The sequence below is a fragment of the Ostrea edulis genome, chromosome 4 (genome assembly GCF_947568905.1).
Source record: "Ostrea edulis chromosome 4, xbOstEdul1.1, whole genome shotgun sequence".
NCBI classification, from domain to species: Eukaryota; Metazoa; Mollusca; class Bivalvia; order Ostreida; family Ostreidae; genus Ostrea; species Ostrea edulis.
The window spans coordinates 20,751,014-20,778,197 of record NC_079167.1 but is presented as its reverse complement, the minus strand read 5'-3'; the positions used below and the strand labels follow the sequence as shown (position 1 = coordinate 20,778,197).

Below are 27,184 nucleotides of genomic sequence, written 5' to 3'. Positions count from 1 at the left end.
ATCACTGAAACATAAATAAGCAGTGAACTGAAATGAAACGGAAATCAATTTACCCTCTTTTAAATTCATTCAAAATGCATTAAAGCCAAAAAAAACCTGATACCCCATCTGTTTAGTCATGATATTCTGGCAGTTTAGTCGCATCATAAAAAATTTACATTTGTATTTCAAAACGCTTATACAGGGTAACTATACGCCTCTTTTTCAAAGTTCCACGTGGATACATTACAGACAACTTTATGAACAAGATCTGGGAACAGCGTAAAATCCCCTGGGGCCGGAATCTTACATAATCAGGCAGTTTAAATTGGTTTTACGACTATGTTAACAAAGCAAATATGTTTAATTGAGGAGGTTTCGCTTGTTGAATCAATGTCAGAACATTTGTCAAAGAGAAACCAAATAGAGACATATCAGATCTGGAGATTTGTAGATTGTCATGGTATCAGATTTGTTGTGTTTATTTGCTATTGTGATATTCCAAGTCAAGGTTCAAGTTCACTATAAGTACTTGAGAAGAAGTTTGCTTAAAACTGTGATTTAATGTTGAATTGAAATATTCAGCGTGTTATGGCGTTTACGTCATTTCTCTTCACATCAGACACTGAATTCGTACTCCGCATCGCCTTCCTATAATCATTCAGATTTTGAAAAGCATACTCAGTTATGATGATGTTACTTTCAAAGAACATACATGTCTTATTTCATTTACACCAGGTATTACTGCTGGCATGTTATTTAATGAAAAGGTAAGGGTAGACAACAGTGATTAATCTCATAACTTCCACAAGGAATGTAAAACTAAGAACTGGGCAAACACGGGCCTCCGGACACACCAGAGGTGGGATCAGGTGCCTAGGGAGAGTAGCCTCCCTTGTTGACCAGTCATACCCTCTATGAGCCCTATATCCAAACATATAATCCGTAGTCAAAATCAGTGTGTAAAGAACGGCCTAACAATTGGTATGAAACACGTCAGAGAGCATTTGATCCAATGATAGGTTGTATTGGCAAACTAGATTTGTTATAAACAAACATAGAATTTGTGAAAGGCTGGCTTTAAACGAGACTGTTGAATCCCTGTAACATCAACTTGTTTGTCAGTGGCCCGCCTCGATCTAAAACCTGATCATACGCAGAACAAGCTCTTGCGTATCGAATCAGTTGAGAGATATCACCATATGCAGGTGGAATTTTGCTACATAAATATGTGAAGTTGACGATGGAAAAGCTGAAAGCGTTCCGTTTGTCATTAAGTTGAGTTGTTAGTTTGCCGTTAGCATCTATGTTCAATAAAATATCAAGTAGGAAGTAGATGTGGAGGACTCCGTGGTGTCTTTTATTCCGAGTTCACAGGGATAGATCGAATCGACATATGAAAATGATTATTGTTAATAGATAAAACGTCGTCGATATATCTAAATGCTAGAGATTTTTTCTTCTCGTGGAGAAGCTTTTGAATAAATTCTTGAATTAAAGTGAATTTAGGTTAAAAACTGTGAATAAAAGTGAATTATTCCAAGTACACATTCACGTTGTTATAGTAGTAGAAAGGACTGTTGAATGCAAGGAAAATCAAATGTAGAATGGAATTCAGTCCAAATTGCACTTAATTTAACATCGAAGATGCGTTTGTCCTTTTCTATAGATCTGAGACGTTGGGTGGATGATGATCTAGTTTGCCAATACAACCTATCATTGAATCAAACGCTGTCTGACATGTTTCATACTGATTGCTAGGCCGTTCTTGGCACACTGATTTTGACTACAGATTACTCCGTTTACCTGGTCAAGATAAAGGGCTCATGGTGGATGTGACCGATCGACAGGGGATGCTTACTCCTCCTAGATACCTGATCCCACCTCTGGTATATCCAGGGGTCCGTGTTTGCCCAACTCTCTATTTTGTATTCCTTATAACATATAGGATCACTGTTCGTTATATTCACCTTTCATACATAAGTTTCTGTACAGTCATTTGTCAAGAGGTGTCATGCAAAGGTCGAAGAACAGGAACTATAATGTCGCCCCCCTCCTACATCTACACAACCGATGTAAAATAAAATGGACTTGTTCATGACAATCCAACAGAGAACTGCAATGAGCAACAAGAGACCTAAAATCGGAGATCTGAATGACACAAGGCAGGGAGTGAATCCAGAATATGGTGGAGACCCCAAGATAGAACCGGGTGGGTGTTGCAGGTCCATAAGTGGCTCAAAATAACATTTTCTGTTAAACATATGGGGAGGGGGAGTTGGTTCTGACCCCCATATCTTCCATCCCTCTAGGTCTGTCGTTGTAGAATGAGCACAAACTGCAGCTAAACATAGGACCAGGGGTATTGTCAAGGACCTGCATGTTCCAATCATTGCCGTTATATCACTTCCGGATGGTAAGTCTTTTTCATTGCTATCCCACGTGTTTCATGCTTTTTATTTTGACCTTTGACCCTGCACTAATTAACTGAGTTCGTTTTTTTTTTTATTTCAGAAAAGAGACTCGGCTCGTTTCTTGTATAAACATTTCTTAAAACAAGGGGCCCATGGGCCACATCGCTCACCTGAGTCACCTTGACCCATATCTAAAGATTTTCCCTATATGTATTAAGTATTCACATGTAAAACTTTTTTCCAAATTGTGGCCCCAACCTAGCCCCGGGGGCCATGATTTTTACAAACTTGAATCTGTACTATGTCAGGAAGCTTTCATGTAAATGTAAACTTTTCTGGTTTAGTGGTTCTTGAGAAGAAGATTTTTAAAGATATGTCCTATATATTTCTATGCAAAACTTTGATCCCCTATTGTGGCCCCGGTATCCTATCCTATGACAGGAAGCTTTCGTGTGAATGTAAACTTTTCTGGTCCATTGGTTCTTGAGAAGATTTTTCAAAGATTTTCCTTATATATTTGTATGTAAAAATTTGATCCCCTATTGTGGCCACAACCTACCCCCGGGAATCATGGCTTTAACAAACCTAAATTCGCACTATGTCAGACAGCTTTCATGTAAAATTCAGCTTTTCTGGCCCAGTGGTTCTTGAGAGGAAGATTTTTAAATGACCCCACCCTATTTTTGTGATTATCTCCCTTTTAAAGGGGCATGGCCCTTCATTTGAACAAACCTGAAAGCCCTTTACCCAAGGATGCTTTGTGTCAACTTTGATTGAAATTGGTCCAGTGGTTCTGGAGAAGTCGAAAATGTGAAAAGTTTACACACAGACGGACATACGATGGACAATAGGCGATCAGAAAAGCTGACTTGAGCTTTTAGCTCAGGTGAGCTAAAAAACGAACTCCAGTTGAGTGTTGAATCTATTCATTTTAAAATAACATGAGTATGTGGGCTACAACACTTCAAGCCAGTATGCTTTTCATGAAGCGCCAACGCGTGTATTTTTAAAAATGAATTGCATGTCTTATAATTACAACCTACATACATTTCGGTCGGAATTCCAAACTGTTAAAATAGACGCACTATAGTTATCAAGATTCATACGCGCATTATTTAAAAAGGCATGACATTCATGAGGAAATGGTTATTATTACAATATGTAAAGATATCAAAGGCATGTAGATATATACAAATGTAAATACACATCCAAAACATGTATCTTTTACCTGCTGGTAATATCATCCACAGTTTGTAAATGTGACGTCAGGTGGTTGCCACTGCAATATAAGACTGTGTGTTGGGGAAAAGAATGGCTTTTTTTTTTTTAAATGTTGGGACTGCTCTTGAAGTGATGTTCTACCTATTCAGCGCGTGTACAAACCCGAGGCTTAAACTTAATCAAACATCGCGCAATTAAGGCGCAACTAATCCCTTGTTATTTCACAAAATTATAGAGATAAACCTGGTGAACGAGATAGGGAAGTTACATTTCCTGTGATAAATGGGGGGAGTATAATGTGGTAAAGAAATGTTTAAGCCTTGTCGTAGCGGTGTACACATTCATTACACTGTACTTGGTAGTCTTTTTATTAAGTTTTTTTGTTTTTTTTTTTTTTTTTGTTAAACAAGTAAAAATCTAGATAACATGTTTTAGTAACTTGGTGGGTCTGTCCTTTTATGAAAGACGAATGCGTTCCAATGATTCCGTCATTAAGCTGATACTGATAAGCGTTTTCTGTCGCCTCCAGGAGAGAGAACACACAGATCATTGGATAAGCATCAATCATATTCACTCCCCAAAAACATGGGATACTCCATTTCATAACGTTTTTATCTAATATTAAAACACGGGAGATTCCATTTTATCACGTTTTTATCTGTAATATTTCTTTCTCCCCATTTTTATTCCCCTTGAATGACCTGTACCATGTCAGCAATAGCATGTCACAACAAACAGCGCTTAATGTAAGCAAGGGTATTATATGCAAAATATTTTAATTCATATAAAAGAAAGTTTAGTCAAAACTATAAAGTAAAATAAATAAGTAAAAACAAGGAAAACAAAAATAAATCACACATACATAAACAAAACAACACGCCCCCCCCCCCCCCCCCCCCAGCTGACTTATGGGCCCTGCTCTAAGTTATATAGTTACGTAATATGTGATTTTTTAAGGGGAACATTTACAATGGCTATACTTGTGTAGCGTTAGCACTACTTTTTTGTGTGAAGTGGTGACCTTGACCTTTGGATCTCAAAAGTCTTGTAGATGTCAAGTTTTTGTGATACTGTTCTACTGGATCTTGAATACACTCTAGGATGACTGTGGTCCTTCTGTTCGAACCATTCCGAGATTTCTGTGAATCCTCTGTTGGGCAGAATCATAAGTCTTCATGACTTAAAATGATGACTCATATTGCTTCTATGTAAAAATCCTTAAAAGTAACTGGTTTATATGGTAAGAAATTACTCGTGCACATGTCTCAAATACAAGAATCACTTCAGAATATTTCTGATTGCTCAGAGTCTGCAATTCGCTGTATTTGATGGCTCATATATATATTTTTTTTACCCAGAAACAAAATAAGTCATCTTTAAATCATGGACATAGTGCATTATACTGCTAAAGCACAAGGGGTATCCGAGATACCACGAGGAAAAGAATTCTTACTATTTGGAATTTGACCTTTGACCTAATGATAATAAAGGTCATCCTCAAGCTATGGGAACTCTTCATGTGCCGTTTCATTGCTAAAGCACAAATCATATATGAGAAATCACTTGTAAACCATTTCGCACCATATGTGAACCATCGACCTTTACATTTGACCTTCTAACCTTGAAAACACTAAGGTCAATGTTATGTCGTAGAAACTCTCCATGTGAAGTTTCTTTCCTGAAACTCATACAGTATTTGGGATATCATCCGTAAACCATTTCTTGCAATGTGTGATATGATGAACCTTCTGACCTAACTAAAGCAATAGGGGTTACCATTCAGTCACAAAACCCGGCCGTGGTAGCTCAGTGGTAGAGCGTTCGCTTCGTAACCGGGAGGTCGTGAGTCCGACCCCCGTTCGTGCCATGAAGTCCAGACGTAAACACAGGTGGTGATTGCTACTTCGCCAAACGCTTGGAAATCACGGGTCTTCAGGATATGGCCTTAAAAATGGAGATCCCGTGTCGCGGTAGGCGTTGGCGTGTTAAAGAACCCTTACATAGGTCTACATTTGTAGTACTTCCCCCACAAGTGATGACGTCTCAATATGAGTGAAGAGTGAAAACTTTTTAACGGGACGTAAAACAAACAACCATTGCGCATCGCTCTGTGAAATTTCAAAATATCATGCGGCAACCAAGGAACTGCAGACCGTGGGATGGACCCAAATTAATATCCCCACTTTCTTACAATGAAGCACGCTAGCGATGAAACATAGCTCTATAACTTTGGATATAGACCCATACTCAAGAGGAAGATCGGTTTCGGTTCCTTTGTAGAAAATAGATTTATGAAAGACTGCTAGAATCCCACACAAAGATTAGCAATAGTGCTCGGAGGCGCTACGGGAATTGAAAACAGGCACATGGCCATTGTTTGATTTTCACAATGCAACGGGTTTGCTATGATACATTGCAGTAGAAGATACACTCTGTATACACAAGTTTAGATAATAAACATGCATGCGCAAAGATATTCTATCACAAGGCCAGGGATCTCATCATGGAACACGCCGTTCTGGACTACATCGAACTAAAAACCCTAGTATTTCTTTATCAACCATGTCGCGCAGAAATAAACCTCATAATACGGGGTTTTGTAAGAATAGAAACAGTTATACCCTTTACATAGCTTTCACTCAAATGTTTTCTTTAAAAAGTTCCTAATTTTTCAAATGCACGGTATCCAGTGTAAACCTGCGCTGGTACCAGAAGCTGACTTCCGGGGAATCTGACAATGTTGTGTTTACCATGAATGGTGTCTGGTGATGGAAGCAGATGCGTTGTGTAGCAAAAACTAATGTGATTGACGGTGGAGAACATACAAACATCAGCTGCTGTTTTAGACGGAATAGACACCGACCGGATAGTAAATCACGGCGATTCCTCGCACCGAGATTTACTGGCTGTTTATGTGACACTCCAAGCGTTCTGGTGATTACAGGCAAAGGCAATCACCGAGTATATTCCGTGTAAATATAATAGACAACATAACCTTTGAAGAACATTAAAGAAATTTATACTTTTAAACCCCATCAATACTTTACAAGAACTCCCTTTGTATATTAATAAGACCTATGTATATATACTCGACCGGAAATTCCCCGTCGCCAGGCATGCTATCGAATATCACGTGCTTGATATACATCTACAAACAAATCTTTTCTTTTTGATATATTTATTACTAACTAAATAAACATGTATGTGTGTATGAAATATATATTTATTATCACAAACGTCTTTCCGAATTGCAGATATAAGGAATTGCTAAAAGAAAAGCATCTTGAGGAGGGAAATATATTATCTTATAAGGTCCAAAGTTTCTTCAATCACACCCACTCCTTATACGTTCATCCATAATTCAGAACATTCAAAAAATAAATTGAAATGGGGGGGGGGGGGGGGGGTGGGTCTACCGGAGGACGGAATGGCATCACCTTGTCATAACGGTTTCTAATCAGAGCACTTGGCCGACAAAAATAGTTCTCCGTTATCTGATGTAAAACATTCAGTTTACTATTAAAGAAAAAATAATTGGATGATAAACATTATTTCCCACCAAGATAGCACTGATGGTTTTTAATGTCCGATAAACACCCCAAGATTCTTCCTAACCATGGATACAGTATACAGTTTTACAATGCAGGGGGAAAGGCGTTCACAACACTTCCCAGTCGATTCAACATGTTTCAAGAGATCTATGCAAACATCATTAACGGTCTTGGTCGCCAATACAATTACTTGTAAGAACCATCTTCTGATTTTTAAAGCTTTAATATCAAAAATACATGGAATGATAAGGTAACAAATCTACTTCTGTTTGACTACAAACGGCTAGTTCAGATCAGTTCACCTAGAAGCTCCTGAGCAAACGAGGCATTAACTACACCGATACCACACGTGAACGGTGATTATCAATAAATTAACAAAGAGGGATGTATATAGCACTGAGACAAGCTAATAAATAACACATTCTATGTACATTATCACATATCACAGTCCATTAAGAGTTTAAATCTTTGAACTTCTCCACTTAAAAGTTTAATGCAAAGTATATTCTAATTCTTTTAATTATTTGTGTTGTTCTAATAGCTGCATCATTCTGCTCTACAGGTCATCCTTGATAGATATCAGTTACACCGCGTCCATGAGCCATTGGATTCAATTTTGTACTGTCGCGGTTGGCCATCTTTGAACACTGTTCTGAGGGGTTCCGGATGGTCCCTGATCTGGACCAAGGCTGCCCGAACAGCATCTTCAAAGTGCGCAGGCTCCTGCTCTGGTGACGTGGACAGGTGCTGAAAATATCATAGAAATGTTGTTAGGGACATACGCGATGTTTCTCAGTAATATGTGTAATTTTCGTGACTTTTCTTGTACAACTCACTTGCACCATGCTTTGTAGAAAAATAATGGGGAATACTACCAGGTCTATTTTGATAAGTTATTGTAGCAAAGATGAGGAGAAAAATATTTGGATCAATCGGAGATCGAAAGCTTACTAGTTATGTGATCTAACCACTCGGCTACCCTGGCCGATATACAAAGTATGGTGATATTTCTACTTTAATGAAAAAGAACTCTTTATATCGAGGAGATAAAAAATAATTTTAAAGAAAAAGTCAGAAACGTTGAGTATGACTTTAAAAGCGCATAAGACAAATTCATAAGACAAATGGTGTAAAAAAAAAACCAAGAGGCCCAAGGGCCTAGAATCGCTCTTCTGATAAATTGTACAACCCCACCATTTCTATTCTTAGCCTCTTAGTATTCTAAATCTTTAGTTAAATCCTAAGAATTCAAAAAAAGTAGGTCAATGTGACCTACTTTTTGGTTTACACATTTTGAGAACCCAAGAAATATCAACTGACAAAGTTTGATGATTTTAAGCCAATTAGTATCTGAATATTGAAATATAGCTGTCAAATTCCAATCGTAGGTCATGGTGACCTACTTTTTGGTCAGCGAATTCCGAACATGCAAGAAACATCAACTGACAAAGTTTGATGACTGTAGGTCAAATAGTATCTGAAATATATAAATATAGCCGTCCAATTCCAAAAGTAGGTCAAGGTGACCTACTTTTTCGTCAACACCCTTTGAACATGCAAGACCCAACAACTGACAAAGTTTGATGACTGTAGGTCAAATAGTATCTGAAATATATAAATATAGCCGTCCAATTCCAAAAGTAGGTCAAGTTGACCTACTTTTTGGTCAAAACCCTTCGAACATGCAAGACCCAACAACTGACAAAGTTTGATGACTGTAGGTCAAATAGTATCTGAAATATATAAATATAGCCGTCCAATTCCAAAAGTAGGTCAAGGTGACCTACTTTTTGGTCGAAACCCTTCGAACATGCAAGACCCATCAACTGACAAAATTTGATGACTGTAGGTCAAATAGTATCTGAAATATATAAATATAGCCGTCAAATTCCAAAAGTAGGTCAAGGTGACCTACTTTTTGGTCGACACACTCCGTAGACTCAAGATGCATCAACTGTCAAAGTTTGATGATTGTAGGTCAATTAGTGACTGAAATATAGTAACTTAGCTGTCAAATACCAAAAGTAGGTCACGGTGACCTACTTTTTGGTCGACACAAACCGAAGACTGAAGACGCATCAACTGACAAAGTTTGATGATCCTAGGTTTTACAGTGCCCAAAATATGCATCTAAAATTGAAAATGTGAAATTTGAATATCTGCAAAATTCAAAAAGCAGGTCACTGTGACCTACTTTTTTATAAATATGTTTCAAGGCCTCAAGATTCATCAACTTACAAGATTTGATGATTCTAAACCTCTCGGTATTTGAAATAACAACTTAAATATATCTATAAATGATAAGCCATAAAATTCAGAAAATAGGTCACGGTGACCTATTTTTAGTTGACGCATTTCAAGGTCACATGATCCACCAACTGACAAGTTTTGATGATCATAGGCTTCAAAGTGTCCAAGATATGCATCAAAATTAATTTTAAAATAAATACCTGCAAAATTCCAAAAGTAGGTCACCGTGACCTACTTTTGAGACAACTTGACACAAGGTCCTAAGATGCACCAACTGTCAAAATTTGATGATCCTAGTCCTTATAATGACTAAAATATCAAAGATTTAAGGAAATATAAATTTAGGTCAACTTTGAAGTGACCTTGAGACCACGCCCTTTGCCCCAGGGTAATGCCTTGAACAATTTTTAATCTACAACATATCCTCATCCTTATGTGTAAGTTTGGTGATAATCTGCCCAGTGGTTCTTGAGAAGAAGATTTTTTAGCAACCACTACTTTTGTTTGTATTTTCCTGATTATCTCCCCTTGTTAAAGGGTCACATCCCTCTATTTAGTATGTATGAAAGCCCTTGGGCCAATGATACCCTGTAACAAATTTGAAAAAAATTGGCCAAAGGGTTCTTGAGTTATAGCCCTTTTTCTAAAAAGTTTACGCACACCGCACAATGACCATAGCATTAGCTCTTTGAGCCTTCGGCTCAGAAGAGCTAAAAACCACCCGGATATTGACTACTCCGTGTAGTGAACATTTTGTCAGAAGTCGTTCAATGAAATTATCCCTCATATAATTCATTTCTTATAATAGTATAGGTAATTTTTACACGTACTTTAAGGAATGTTAAAAACAATTTTGAAAAAAATTATCTCTGTCTCTCTCTTTCTCCAAATTTGACCGCATATGTATAATTTAGGAATCGGGTAAGAAATGTTCTAAACATCACAAGTTGTCAACAAAATATCTGAATGCTTTGTTTCGCAGTGTCCTCCCAAGTTACAAACGGAAGAGTTCTTCAGCAGGATTACACTGTGTGTGTATGTATCTTGTTCTTACTTAAAATTAGAATCTAGAGAAAATTCTAGGTGTGGATCCAGGAATTTTTCAGGAGGGGGGGGGGGGGTGCTATCAGCGGAGATGTGCGGTCCCTGAATGTTATTGTTTGTTCTTAAAACATCTTTTGCGAGGTGCATGGCTAATTTCTGTGTGATTTCTGGTGGAGCTCAGAGAAGGAGACCTGCTCTCTATTTCTGACACTCCTCCATTGACATAATTCGTTTTCATTACAGTGTAAGTGTTTTGCTGAAAGTTTACTACAATTCCCGGCTGGTGGTCTTCTGTGAAGAATCCAGCATGTTTTGACGTTTGTGTGCTTTCAAACTAATCTCTGCTTAACTTTCGCTGCATTGCAGACAGAACTCGTACTTATGGCTTTGCAAACAAAGTGGACATATAGCCTGTCTGTCTGTGTATATCTAAAAAGTTTAAATGATTACAAATACATTTTGGGGGAGAGTGGGCCTTGGACTAAGAAACATTTTTAAGGGGGTAATAAAATACCAATCAAAATTGTTATGGATAAAACCTACAGAAAATGTGTAATAAAGTTCAGGTGTTTAGACAATTTTACCTGATGTAGCAAATAGTTACAATTTAAGTGTAAAGTCAATAAGACACGATTTAAAATCCCCATGAGACTCGAACTCGCGATCTAGAAATCCACTGAGCTAACCAGCTGGAAATATCTCGATTTTAATTTTACCACAATGGCATATTTCCGGTTTAAAGCTGGCAATGTGTCATTTTTAAGTAACTTTTTACAGTGGATCTGAATATGTGTACGGATTATGGTATTGTAGCCAGTACACGCTTTTCTTTCTGATTTTTCTTGGTACGGTGCATGTTGTACAATATTGGCAATCCATATCACATGCAATACATGTACTAGAAGATATGAACCTAATCTTGAATTTAAAAAAAAAATTGCAATCAAATTGAAGTATACTAGCGGAAAAAAGAAACTGTGCATTATAAAATTTAGTATAATTTTTCTATATTTATTGTTTATATTTATAAAATCTAAAGGTGATGCTTTTGAACAATATCGGATAGTACCCGACTCAGATGCATGGACTTTTTCATGGTTAGTGAACACATGTTGTTTATTGAAGTGTTCGTATGCACACGAGTTTTACTGGCCAATACTGTTTGGAATAAGAAGTGTAAAAGGTTTGTTTGGACACTATTCGTTAAGGAAAGCACTTTAGTTTTGACAAAATGTACCCTTCTGTCATGCCACGACTCAACGAAAACCAACGTAATCGTGCTGTTGGGGTGCTTCAAGCTGGAATGGCACAAAATATCGTAGCAAGACACTTTGGAGTTCATTGGAACACCATCCAGTCATTATGGAGACGTTTCCAACAATCTGGTAACACTCGGGATCGACCATGTTCTGGGCGTCCTCGTGTGACGTCGCGTCGACAGGACAACCACATTAGACTTGTGCACCTGAGAAATCATTTCCAGACAGCAAGTTTGACTGCTCGTAGCATTCCTGGACTTTGACCAATCAGTCCAAGAACTGTGCGTAATCGTCTGCGCGAGCACAACATCAGACCAAGACATCTAGCGGTGCGCCCAATACTGCTTCAACGTCATCGTATCGCTAGACTAGCGTGGTGCAGACGACATCTGCCATTCAGAATACAGGACTGGACAATATTCTGTTCACTGATGAATCCAGATTTCATTTGGATAGCAGTGACGGCCGTTGTAAAGCGTATCGTCGCATATTGGAGCGGTACCAGGACGCTTGTGTTGTGGAACGTCGACAATTCGGTGGAGGTAACGTTATAGTGTGGGGTGGAATAACAGCACGTGGAAGGACTCCTCTACAAATTGTCAATGGAAATCTCACCGGCGTACGCTATCGAGACGAAATTATTCAGCGCCATGTGATACCCTTCATACAGAGACAGCAAAATCACATCACTGCAGCAAGACAACGCAAGGCCACATGTTGTACGTGTAGTCAGGGACTTTTTTGTTCAACAGAATGTCGATGTCTTGTCTTGGCCAGCTGTTTCCCCCGATTTATAGCCGAACGAGCACGTCTGGGATGAAATGGAACGACGTCTACGCTGTTTACCAAATCAGCCAGCGACATTGGCTGATTTAGGCCAGGCTTTAACCAACATCTGGAACAACATCCCTCAAGCATTTCTCAACTCTTTAGTGGCATCAATGAGGCGCCGTTGTCAAGCATGCGTGAATGCAAATGGTGGTCGCACGCGTTATTAACTTTGTTAATTCAAGTTCGAATACCAGTGACTTTCGAGTGTGCTGAAATTGACGTTATTCGACGTTAACATTAATGGATTATGAAATGTTGCAACAAATACATTTCTTAACAGTATTACAAAAAAAAAAATTTGTTCATTGTTATTTTTTTTATTATTTTTTCATATATTAATTTAAATAATGCACAGTTTCTTTTTTCCGCAAGTATATATCTCGCCATGAAAAAGAAATGGTTTTCTTTCATCAACAGTTTCTTTATAATCATGCTGTATAGCTATTCTACCCCCCCCCCCCCCTTCTCTGAACTTCTGCTAAACAGCCTAATGATGTGTCTCCTCCCCTACAATATCTCGTCCATGGTCCCCCCCCCCCCAAACCTATTGTAACTGTTCTTAAAATTTCCTTCAATTTGGAAATCAGCAAGTGCAGGGCCCTATTGAATATCTTTAATGGTTTAATAGTACTGTAAAATTTACAATTCCACTCCAATTTTTCCATGAAACTGAATAATTTGTTGACAATTATCCATCCATAGATAAAATATTCAATTTCATGGAAAAACTTAAAAGTGGAATTGCCATTATTAAGCTGAATAGTATTTAATAGTTACTATGGTAACATATATATAAGACTAGGACCTGAATATCACTACTAAAAATTACCCTGGATGTTCAAATTTGTTAAAAATCATCATAATTTTAACATCCAACAATGACAAGAAAGCATTAAATAGCAATCTACTGCTTTTGAATGAAGTTTTATCAGAGTGTGAAGAAAATCAGTCACCTTGCATATACTAGTAACACTTTCTATTTTTTTTTGTTTTTGAGAATAGCAATTGATGATATGTGGAACAAGAGGTCCATGGGCCACATCGCTCACCTGGCCCATATTCAAAGACTTCCCCTCTATATTCACATGTAAAACTTTGATCCCTATTGTGGCCCATCCTACTCCCGGAGCCCATGATTTTTACAAATTTGAATTTACACTATGGCAGGAAGCTTTCATGTAAATGCAAACTTCTCTGGTCTAATGGTTTTTGAGAAGATTTTATTAGATTTCCCCCAATATAATTGTATGTAAAACTTTGATCCTCTATTGTGGCCCCACTCTACCCCTGGAGGTCATGATTTTAACAAACTTGAATCTGCACTATCTTAGGAAGCTTTCATGTAAATGTAAACTTTTCTGGTCCAGTGATTCTTGAGAAGATTTTCCCTATATAATTGTATGTAAAACTTTGGTCCCCTATTGTGGCCCCACCCTTCTCATGGGGGGGGGGGGGGGGGGGTGTTGGGGGTGGGGGTGGGTGGGTTTCCACATGATTTTAACAAACGTGAACCTGCACTACAGCTGTATGTCAGGAAGCTTTCATGTGAATGTAAACTTCTCTGGCCCAGTGATTCTTCAGGATAATTTTTATGATTTTCCCTATATATTTGTATGTAAAACTTTGATCCCCTATTGTGGCCCCATCCTACCCCCCCCCCCCCCCCCCCCCCCCCCCAGGCCATCATTTTAACAAACTTAAATCTGCACTATGTCAGGAAGCTTTCATGTAAATTTGTACTTTTCTGGCCCAGTGGTTCTTGAGAAGATTTTTCAAGATTTTCCCTATATATTTGTATGTAAAACTTTGATCCCCTATTGTGGCCCCATCCTACTCCCCCCCCCCCCCCCCCCCCCCCCCAGGCCATCATTTTAACAAACTTAAATCTGCACTATGTCAGGAAGCTTTCATGTAAATTTGTACTTTTCTGGCCCAGTGGTTCTTGAGAAGATTTTTCAAGATTTTCCCTATATATTTGTATGTAAAACTTTGATCACCTATTGTGGCCCCAACCTACACTTGGGGGCCATGATTTTAAAAAAGATGAATCTGTACTATAACAGGCAGCTTTCATGTAAATTTCAACTCTTCTGGCCCAGTGGTTCTTGAGAAGATGATTTTCAAATGACCCCACACTATTTTTGCATTTTAGAGATTATCTCCCCTTTGAAGGGGACATGGCCTTTCATTCGAAGAAATTTGAAAGCCCTTCACCCAAGGATATTTTTTGTCAAGTTTGGTTGAAATGGACCCAATGGTTCTGGAGAAGAAGTAAAAAATGTAAAATGTTTAAGGACAGACAGATGGACAACAGGCGATCAAAATAGCTCATTTGAGCTAAAAATGCAAAATGTTTACAACATAACCTTTTTATTCTTTATTTAGAAGATTCATTTCATATTCATTAGACAAATTTTCCATGCAAAAACTATGGAATATACATGTAAACTGAGACTTGTAAAACTGAGGTGTCTTATTTCTGTGCCAATATTATTTCATAGTCACAAATTTTTCATACCAGAGGACATTGACATTCTATCAGAGCAGTCATTAGTTACAAACTTTGTCCTAATTTGAAAACAAAACAAAACATATGAATAGTAAAAGAACCCAAATCATATAAAACTTTCCCAAATGATTTTGCATTCGTAGCAAAATTGTAACAGCTGACTTCCCTTTGAAAAAGAAATGTATAAATGAGAATCAATCATATGATATTTGTTGTTTAAATTGTTACATACTTGATTAGGTCAGTCATTTAAGACACATGGCTACCAATCGCTAGGTCATGACTGTGAGTCCCACAGGGGTATTTACTTTTTTCCCCTGTGGCTTTTGACTAAAGCTGAAAGTTTTGAATAATTTTTCACTAAATTAAGGTAAATTTTCATGCTCTGAATTTCAAATTATTATTGTGCATATCTTCCATTTTTTCATCTAATATAATTTTCTTTCTTGTATTATACATTCTTATGCTCCATGTCAGTATTTCATTACTACTAAACACTATGTCAGCATTTCATTACTACTAAATACTATGTCAGTATTTCATGACTGCTAAACACTATGTCAGTATTTCATTACTACTAAACACTATGTCAGTAATCCATTACTACTAAACACTATGTCAGCATTTCATTACTGCTAACCAGCTACGGGTCATGATTCCTCATGGATGCAAACACTAAGCCATCTTGGTTTAAAATCACTACACTTTGAGAAATTAGAGCAGCGCATCATATTGAGATGTTGCAATGTTTGGAATGGTGATTTGAGAAATTAGCGGACATTAACTGTTAAGATACAAAACTCCACCATACTCTTAATCACACCCCTGAATGTGATAATTAAACTTAAATTCAGCTTGCGTCATGACTCTAATAGAATTTTATGAACTACAAAATGTATATCAGAAATTTGCTAAGTACTGGCTATCCTCAATGACTAGTTTTTCACATGGAGTGAAATTCTTAAATTTTCTCTTCCACTCAAATATGAATTCTCTGTACAGAATTTGAACTTGGTGAAACAAAAGTCTTTTTTCTCTCTAGAGAAAAATCTAAAAGATGGTAGACACAAACCTCTCGTATGAACTGATCTGGCAGTCGACACAGAAGATCTATTTCGTCCATAGTACTGTAGTTAAATGGACCAATGGAAAGCATTCCCTTCTTGTGGTCATAAATGTTGATTATCTGAAGAAGAATTTTGTTTATAAATCTCTTTGAAGAAATTGACAATATATACAAGTGTTTGTCTGTCATGGAAATGAATACGTGTTGAATATTTCGCATACAACATGCACTGTAAACTGGGCATTATACTGGGCATACAATATGTACTGTAAATTTGGCATACAACATGTGCTGTAAACTGGGCATACAACATGTGCTATAAACTGGGCAATATACTTGGCATACAATGTGTGCTGTAAACTGGTCATACAATACGTGCTGTAAACTGGGCATTCAATATGTGCTGTAAACTGGGCATACAATACATGCTGTAAACTGGGCATACAATATGTGTTGTAGACTGGGCATTATACTGGACATACAATATGTGCTGTAAACTGGACATACAATATGTGCATTATACTGGGCATACAATGTGTGCTGTAAACTGGGCTTTATACTGGGCATACAACAGGTGTACTGTAAACTGGGCATATGATGTGTACTGTAAACTGGGCATAGAATACATGCTGTAAACTTGGCATTACAATATATGCTGTAAACTGGGCATACAATAGGTGCTGTAAACTGGACATACAATGTGTACTGTAAACTGGACATACAATAGGTGCTGTAAACTGGGCATACAATGTGCTGTAAACTGGGCATACAATAGGTGCTGTAAACTGGACATACAATAGGTGCTGTAAACTGGGCATACAATGTGATGTAAACTGGCCATACAATATGTGCTGTAAACTGGCCATACCATGTATACTGGGAATTCTGTGCTCTTTTAGGCTGATGCACTGATCAATGATTTTGCTTAGATTTTCTACATTTCGTTTTGCCTGTATAAAGCTATATTTCATTACAAAAACATTTGAGAAGGAGGAGGTGATTAATTTGTGCAGAAATCCTTTTGATCTGTGAATTTTGTAGCCCCACCACCACTATGACCACATTGAACTTCTTTCAAGCATTCCATTTGAAATTCATACAAAGAAAACAAGCCAGGATGAACTGAAATCTTGGATTAAAAGGGAAGGGATCTCAACGAGTAGTCGAGTACTCGAATATTGCTCGGTCATACCGATCATTGACTAAATATTTCATGGTCAAGTACTCGTTAAAAATAACTTTTTTTAAAAGTAATGTTCATAAATTCTAAATGCTTCTGCATTTTTGTGGGTAAAAATCATGCAAGGGTAAAGTCAAAGCAGTTTTGATAAATCATTTGAGTTTGGATGTTGGTCTGTAAACATGTCTCCAAAATCCACTGTTTGGACATGCTTAAGAAGATCTTGTGATGTGAAATTGAACTTGCATGCTGCACAGGGACAACAAACACACTGTATATTGTAAATTGTGTACATACAGAATTGGAAAGACCTTATAAATATTCTTTTTATGCCCAAGTGCATTTTAATTGTTGCTTATACAACATTTCATTATCAACATAAAATTACCATTTATCGAATTCTTTGTCAGGGATCCAGTTGGAACTATGCCCTATATGATAGATTAATTATGGGTCTAGTGTATAACGCACCCTTGTGTAAATTAACACACACTCTCAAAGTTGGGTTAATTTCCTTGTAAAAAATGCACGGCGCACCCTCTAAAAATTTTTCAGGAAAAAGCATGTCCTATATTATAACTCATGAAAAATATAATGAAATAAAATAAAATTTCATATACATGTACACAAATAATAGATTAAAATGAATTTCTGTCTTATACTGCAAGTTGATGTACTTTTCATCCTAGTCTACTTGAATATAAATAAACCCAAGCTTGTCTGTCATAATAATGCATCACATTGTTCTAGCTATGTGCAATTAATACGATGTCTTTAATTCAACTGAACAAATTTCTAATTGACTATCTAGATAAACAGTCGTTATCAGCAGCCTTTCATCCTGTGAACCTGGCTATCCATGTCAGCTGAGGTGAGACTTAAGTACACTTGTACCCTGTTAGTTCATTGTTTATTTTTTTAACCAAGTACTCGACAATCACTCGACTAAAACCTCCGAGTATTCAACTAGGCTATCCGAGTAAGATTGACATGCCTAATTAAAAGTTCAAATATTTATTTTGCTGCTAAATTCTGCTATATCATGATATCTAACCTCTTCACTCCCCGTGAAATGACGGGCTGATCTGATTGGTTGATCTGGACCTCGGTCTAGAAATGTCGCCCTCTGGATTTCTCCACTGTTGAGGTGTATCACTAAATCCAATCACAATGTAACACATGTATCATAAATCACAATGTAACATACAAGCGCATTCCCTTTTACTAATGACCTTAATGTTCATTACGCTAGATCTGATTGTTAAATAAAATCACTTGCACTCTTCAATTTAGTAAGTGAACATTGAACTACCTAGACCGTTAATCACAATGTAATACATGTATAATAAATCACAATGTAATACATGTATAATAAATCACAATGTAATACATGTATTATAAATCACAATGTAATAGATGTATTATAATTTAGTAAGTGAACACCTACCTAGACCGTAAATCACTGGAAAGTTGGTCGTGCCCTTCTTCATATTATTTATATCTACAAATAAAATATACATACAACATCCATGAACAAAAGATTTTAATGTCCAGCAATCAAGAATACTTAAAAAGAAATAGCATATTTTCACTACAGAAATATCATGATTGAGTGATGCAGGGAATGCCTTAGGTACCCTCCTATTAAGTATACATTTCATTCTTACCATTCAACAACAATTCTGTACAAACACATTCTGTCTGATTTTAATATTAAAATTATAAATAATAATACATGAATATTATAAATGTACTTCTAATGTATGATACCATTAGCCTGTATTATTGGAGAAGTGCATAATTCAAACTGAAGTTTAAATTTAAAGTTTTAATTTTAAAAGACTAGAGACAGGTGTAGGAGTAGCCTTGTAGCCCTCACCTGTAATGCACGCAGTCTGTAAGTGGATCTCCTCCGGTAAATTGTTAAATGTCGCTGGTAAGAAAAGAAAAAAGGGAAATGTTATCATTTATGACATTACAAAATGAAAATTATTTCAACACCTATAAAACTTACAGCATTTCATTTCATTTAAAAGACAATGATAAACTGAAACTCAAAAGTGATGAGAATTCTAAGGTAGATAACTCTCTCATGCCAAACACCATATGATCAAAATGAATTTAAAATTATTAGGGCTAGCCTTTATTTTCCCTCCATTTTTACATGATGTTTGCAGATGTTGTGGTGTTACTCACTTAAAAGTTTGATTGACAGCTCTTCTGACATCCGCTTATCATCTCGGAAACCCCCGGCCAAATGGAGCTCTATCCTGAGAAAGACATAAAATATAATTCTTTAAATTTACTGCAGATGCAGATGATGCAATATAAAACATGGTGGTGCAGGGAGACTATCAAGAAATTCTGTCAGAATTTGAGATTTTTTTTCTAGCTCTTTTTACACATCTATGCACAGCAATAAAATCTCAAGTCAATTTTAAGTTCTCAGTTTTCTGAAAACTAATCTGGAAAATATTGCAGCTATCTTGCAACTTGCAACTCCACAACAAAATGAAGTTTTTATAAAAAATTTGCATGACGATATGAGGTTTATAATCCTTCACAAGCAAAACATTTCTATCGATAATTGCAAGTTTATATAAAAATATACACACAGGATTGATGATCAAAATAAACACACTTTATCAGAGAGTAATGATTAAATGAAATGTAGAGGTGAGAAATCAATGTTATTATCAGATAGACCGCACACCCTCAAACTAAATCCTGAGGAGATATGTAGTAATGTACTTATACCGACTAAATCTGTGACTCGAACAGTCCGGGCATTATCATGATATACAATGATGATCTTATTTTACTACATAGAAACATGCTAGAAGTTCTACCATTTCACTAAGCGAGAGATGAGTGAAAGTCAGACAGACGTGAACTTTATTTTTCTGTACAGGAAAAGATATGCCACCACATTTATTATTTCCCTAGCCACTTCTAAAGGGAAGCAACTCTTGTATATCTTACCTCTCATCACTGTAAATATTAAAGCAAATTCATAAACAACCCTGTAGTGCTAGATGTTAAAGTTTGTCTCTTTGTAAATCTGCGTTCTGTGTCACAGGTATCGTATTATAATTCAAGTTAAATATTGCCCATATTTGTGTACACCGTGCACGTAGTGGTTTTAATAATGCTTTAAACTTTCGTAATATATATGTGTATACAATTGTATTTTGTGAAAAGCATATATCCCTCTTGTTATTCTGTGTGAATAAATTAGAATATTAAAATTTCTATGGATAATTCAAGACTAGAGATACAAGCATACAAATAGTGCTAAAGTGGTTACCTTGATAAGAGCTGAGAAGAGGATTTAAGATCAAGATTTTGACTTGGGGAAAATGGCAAACATAAAGCACAAGCAGAGTCATGGTGTTCAGTATTCCAACTACATGTACTTGAATTACACAATATAACATGTTTCATTAATCTTACTAAGTTGTCTGAAACTCTAACTGGGTTTGAATTTCATAAAGGTTTCAAGGCAAAGTAGACAACTTGTTCAAAAATAATTCTGTTACTAACATTAACAAGCCTGATAAAATAGAATAATTCTGTTACTAACATTAACAAGCCTGATAAAATAGAATAATTATGTTACTAATATTAACAAGCCTGGTAACTTAGAATTCTGTTACTAACATTAACAAGCCTGATAAAATAGAATAATTCTGTTACTAACATTAACAAGCCTGATAAATTAGAATAATTCTGTTACTAACATTAACAAGCCTGATAACTTAGGATAATTCTGTTACTAACATTAACAAGCCTGATAAAATAGAATAATTATGTTACTAATATTAACAAGCCTGGTAACTTAGAATTCTGTTACTAACATTAACAAGCCTGATAAAATAGAATAATTCTGTTACTAACATTAACAAGCCTGATAAATTAGAATAATTCTGTTACTAACATTAACAAGCCTGATAACTTAGAATTCTGTTACTAACATTAACAAGCCTGATAACTTAGGATAATTCTGTTACTAACATTAACAAGCCTGATAAAATAGAATAATTATGTTACTAATATTAACAAGCCTGGTAACTTAGAATTCTGTTACTAACATTAACAAGCCTGATAAAATAGAATAATTCTGTTACTAACATTAACAAGCCTGATAAATTAGAATAATTCTGTTACTAACATTAACAAGCCTGATAACTTAGAATTCTGTTACTAACATTAACAAGCCTGGTAACTTAGAATTCTGTTACTAACATTAACAAGCCTGATAACTTAGGATAATTCTGTTATACTAACATTAACAAGCCTGATAACTTAGGATAATTCTGTTACTAACATTAACAAGCCTGATAAAATAGAATAATTCTGTTACTAACATTAACAAGCCTGATAAAATAGAATAATTCTGTTACTAACATTAACAAGCCTGATAAATTAGAATAATTCTGTTACTAACATTAACAAGCCTGGTAACTTAGAATTCTGTTACTAACATTAACAAGCCTGGTAACTTAGAATTCTGTTACTAACATTAACAAGCCTGATAACTTAGGATAATTCTGTTATACTAACATTAACAAGCCTGATAACTTAGGATAATTCTGTTACTAATATTAACAAGCCTGGTAACTTAGAATTCTGTTACTAACATTAACAAGCCTGATAACTTAGGATAATTCTGTTACTAACATTAACAAGCCTGATAAAATAGAATAATTCTGTTACTAACATTAATATGTCTTGTAACTTAGGATAATTTTGTTACTAACAATAACAAGCCTGATAACTTAGGATAATTCTCTTACTAACATTAACAAGCCTGGTAACTTAGAATTCTGTTACTATCATTAACAAGCCTGATAACTTAGGATAATTCTGTTACTAACATTAACAAGGCTGATAACTTAGGATAATTCTGGTACTAACATTAACAAGCCTGATAACTTAGGATAATTCTGTTACTAACATTAATAAGCCTGATAACTTAGGATAATTCTGGTACTAACATTAACAAGCCTGATCATTTGTTTTTGAAATATTCTATCATCCAACACTAATCAGCCTATTGACTTGTCTTTTTAAACATACGCAAAATTAACGTAGTTCCACACTCCTGTGACGTCATAAGATTGTGCAAAGTCAATAATTTAATGACTGGAACATAAATTTTGTTGGAGTCTTTTTCAATAGTTATTGTAAAAAATCTTGTTAGCCATAAAATATTTCAAAAGTCTTAGTTATATTTGAATAGTCAATGATGCGTTTCAAAATATTGAATCCAAGGACAATAACTCTGTTTTCATTAAATTATTTATCAAGTCCATTATGCAATAGATTTCCTATATTTTTCACAAACATTTTACCAAAGTGATAAGGAATTATTATCTGTGTCTTTTCATGAAATTACATAAAATTTTAATCCATGAGTGGTTTTGAATAGCTCAGTTGTATGGTGCCAGACTTAGGGTTTTTATGGGGGTATACATACTCTGGAAGCTATAGATTTGAAATTATTAAGGAAAGGTATGGATTTTTTTCATAAATAACTATAACAGATGTACATCTACTAATATAAACAGAAAAAATTATATGTAAACCATGCTATAAGGAAATTGTGTCCATATTTGTTTGTTTTTTAACATTTTGGAGAATAAGGCTAATTCAATAATTTTGCACTTATTATACTAAACCTTGATGAACATATTGAAAATGACATGTGTTTTAGTTATTGACATGTTTCCTGATAGATAAATGCAATTTAAAATTTTTGTTGTTGTTTTTATTTTAAAATAACAACAGATAACTGTTTCCAATGAATTTCATAAAAATCTACATAGGGGTACATTACTTCAGTAGTGTCTGTAATGAAAATAAATCTGGAAATCCTTAACTAATTTGCCTTTCCTCATTACTCTGAATGTTAATCTATTGATTCCAAACAAAAAAATGCTACCTAAACCCCAAAAATCCAGGACTAAGGACCCACCTTAAATTGATTTTTGATAATTCTTTCATTAAAAACACTGGTTTTGTCTTTGAATACATAGTTCACCAAATCACTTCAGTATAACCTTTTTGGATAATTCTTCCAGTAACACTAACCTGCGCTAATGGGTGCTAGGTGATTTATTTTTTACTAACCTGAGAGATAATTTGTGTTTGGATAATTATGATATTATTTCACTATCACTAACCTACCTGGTAATTTGATTTTGGATAATTTTGTCACCAATACTCACGTACCAGGTAAATTGTCTTTAAGATAATTCTTAAATTAACCCTAACCTCTCAGGTAAAATGTATTAGATACCCATTTCACTAACCCTAACCTGCCAGGTAAAATATATTAGATACCTATTTCACTAACCCTAACCTGCCAGGTAAAATGTATTAGATTAGATATTTCAGTAACACTAACCTGCCAGGTAATTTGTCTTTGGATAAATCTTTAACAAGTCCCAACATCTTTTTACACCCAGTTTCAATTCCACAGGAATCAAAGTGACACATGCACACTGCCCCAGACCCTGAATCATAAATCAATATAAATCTGGTATCAGTGATTAACATAACTCTGATATCAGTAACATAAATCTGATATCAATAATTCAACATAAATCTGATATCAATAACTTAACATGTACATCTCATATCAAAATAAATCACACAAATCTGATATCAGTATTTAACATAAACCTGATATCAATAAATCAACATGAACCTGATATCAATAAATCAACATAAATCTGATATCAATAAATCAACATAAATCTGATATCAATAAATCAACATAAACCTGATATCAATAAAATAACATATTAGTATTGAACATAAATCTGACATCAGTATTGAACATAAATCTGACATCAGTATTGAACATAAATCTGACATCAGTATTTAACATAAATCTGACATCAGTAATATAATAGTAAATCTCACATCAAAAAAATTATTGATCTGTAAATGTAGAAGTCAGAGTAGGCACTTTGTTTATCCCACTCAATATATGTAATAATTTCTAGATTGTAACTAATAAATAGAGGATATCTATATTGCGTGTTTTGATATTTTGTTTATCCAATGAGTTGATATGGTGTATTCATTCACGAAGCTTGTGTCACTAATACCTGTGTTTGAGAATGTTGATGTCACTAATACCTGTGTTTGAGAATGTTGAAGTGATTAATACCTGTGTTTGAGAATGTTGATGTCACTAATACCTGTGTTTGAGAATGTTGATGTCACTAATACCTGTGTTTGAGAATGTTGATGTGATTAATACCTGTGTTTGAGAATGTTGATGTGATTAATACCTGTGTTTGAGAATGTTGATGTGATTAATACCTGTGTTTGAGAATGTTGATGTGATTAATACCTGTGTTTGAGAATGTTGATGTGCTTAATACCTGTGTGTCTCAGAATGGCAATGTGACATGTGGTGGCATCCTCCGTTCCGACCATCTGTATTCTCTCTGGAAAAGAAATTAAGAACAGGTGTATAAAGTACTACACATCTACAGGTATATAGAATACTACAGGTGTATAGAGTACTACAGGTGTATAGAGTACTACAGGTGTATAGAGTACTACACATCTACAGGTGTATAGAGTACTACACATCTACAGGTGTATAGAGTACTACACATCTACAGGTGTATAGAGTACTACACATCTACAGGTGTATAGAGTACTACATATCTACAGGTGTATAGAGTACTACAGGTGTATAGAGTACTACAGGTACAGTTGTATAGAGTACTACAGGTGTATAGAGTACTACAGGTGTATAGAGTACTACACATCTACAGGTGTATAGAGTACTACACATCTACAGGTGTATAGAGTACTACACATCTACAGGTGTATAGAGTACTACACATCTACAGGTGTATAGAGTACTACACATCTACAGGTGTATAGAGTACTACAGGTGTATAGAGTACTACATATCTACAGGTGTATAGAGTACTACACATCTACAGGTGTATAGAGTACTACACATCTACAGGTGTATAGAGTACTACAGGTGTATAGAGTACTACACATCTACAGGTGTATAGAGTACTACAGGTGTATAGAGTACTACATATCTACAGGTGTATAGAGTACTACAGGTGTATAGAGTACTACACATTTACAGGTGTATAGAGTACTACACATTTACAGAAGAGAGTGTTTCTAATGAGATAAGCATTTATGACATGTTCTTCATCCTTTTAGGAGATTTGTAGTTAAAGTCAAAGCTAAACCGTAAAACAATAACCATATAATACTTGAGATCAACATTGCCATTGTACACTTACAACCTGACTATGACGTAAGTGTAAACAGAGTAAATATTTGATCAGATCTATGGAACACTTGTGAATGTTGTGAATATTAAACACAGAAGAATGTCTAGGCACAGATTCTGTGCAATGCTGGGATACCATGAAGAGGACATTACCATCGTCTAAAGTGGTGGCGTATCCTGGTCTAGAGTGGTGGCGTACCATCGACTAGAGTGGTGGCATACCATCGACTAGAGTGGTGGTATACCATCTACTAGTGGTGGCGTACCATCGACTAGAGTGGTGGCATACCATCGACTAGAGTGGTGGTATACCATCTACTAGTGGTGGCGTACCATCGACTAGAGTAGTGGCATACCATTGTCTGGAGTGGAAGCTTACAGTTTGTTTTGGTTGGTGACTTTCCTTTGTCTAAGGTGATAGCTTACTTTCAACTGGGGTTGACTTACCATTGCAGAGGGTTAGTGGCTTACCATTCTTGGGGGGGGGGGGGGGGGGGCTTACCATTCTTGGAGGGTGGCTTACCATTTGGGTGTGGGGGGTGGGGGCTCACCATTATCAGGGATGGATGGGGGTAGCTATAACCATTCTTGGGAGGGGGGCTTACCATTGTTGGGGATGGGGGTGATGGCTTACCGTCGTCTGGGGTGGTGGCTGCCATCTCTCTCTGTCCAACATACAGCAGGCCAATTGGAACGATAGATCGGCATTTCTGTTCCAAGAGATTCTTTGATGTTTCCTGTAAAAAGTCAAGAACACTGGCATGAGAGTTTGATTTGACTCACATTTTGTTCTGACCAACAATTTAGAGGATCATTTCTGCATGCATAACAAAGCATGTATCATGTGAATAAATTTTGTGAACAGCTGTATAAGAGGACTAAAATAATAAAACTGACAGGCTTGTGATGCATTACCTACACTCTCTATTTCACATTTGTTCAGAATCCTTTAATGCTATCAGAGACGGAATCAAAAGAGGATCCGCAAACATTAAAATAGAAAACTCAATAAATATCTACACATTGCAATTGAAAGCCAATTGCTCATAGAATAAAGGAAGCTGTAATATATCTATGGGTCTGAAGTCAGTGAATAAAACACAGAAGAATGACTATGTACATGTTGCCCATGGCTGAGGAAAGAAGTTGATTCAAAATGACAAATATTCCCATCAGGTCATTGTGTGTTTCGAATCTTAAAAATTCCCAAAACTGGAAGTCTTTAATGAGCACTTTAGATGGGTATTTTAATGTGAATGTGTTGACAGATCTCACCATTGACATTCAGGTGATAAAAACTTATCATACCTACCAACAAAACTTCTCCCAGTTAATGCTATTGTAGAAAATCATAGTTTTGATCAATGGCAGCATGATTGGGATCAGGGGCACCAATGACTGCCATTGTATGCTCAATAATCTACAGATAGGGATTCAAACAATGACACCTCCCTCACATCAACCGACAAGGAATAGCCCATTAACGGCATTAATTCAAGGTCACCCAGAGACCAAAATTATCAGACTTTGCGTAAATAGATGTGAACAACAACAATGATAGGTCCTCTATAATTCATGGGAAACAGATCTGAGAGA

The 27,184-nt window shown here is 35.9% G+C and overlaps 1 protein-coding gene across 11 annotated transcripts in view; it reads right to left on the bottom strand.

The window, feature by feature from the left end:
- Positions 1-7,369: 7,369 nt before the first annotated feature.
- LOC125668481 (protein N-terminal asparagine amidohydrolase-like) overlaps positions 7,370-27,184 on the bottom strand; it is a 29,252-nt gene continuing 9,437 nt past the window's right edge. For all 11 annotated transcript variants that reach the window (XM_056162198.1, XM_056162194.1, XM_056162204.1 and 8 more), the window contains 9 exons: positions 26,223-26,325; positions 24,702-24,767; positions 23,714-23,822; positions 19,501-19,574; positions 19,184-19,237; positions 18,752-18,805; positions 18,359-18,459; positions 16,131-16,244; positions 7,370-7,912 (listed from right to left, as the gene is read on the bottom strand). In XM_056162198.1, coding sequence (XP_056018173.1) covers positions 7,745-7,912; positions 16,131-16,244; positions 18,359-18,459; positions 18,752-18,805; positions 19,184-19,237; positions 19,501-19,574; positions 23,714-23,822; positions 24,702-24,767; positions 26,223-26,325 — 843 coding nt within the window. In that variant the 3' untranslated portion in view covers positions 7,370-7,744. The remainder of the gene's footprint in view (positions 7,913-16,130; positions 16,245-18,358; positions 18,460-18,751; positions 18,806-19,183; positions 19,238-19,500; positions 19,575-23,713; positions 23,823-24,701; positions 24,768-26,222; positions 26,326-27,184) is intronic.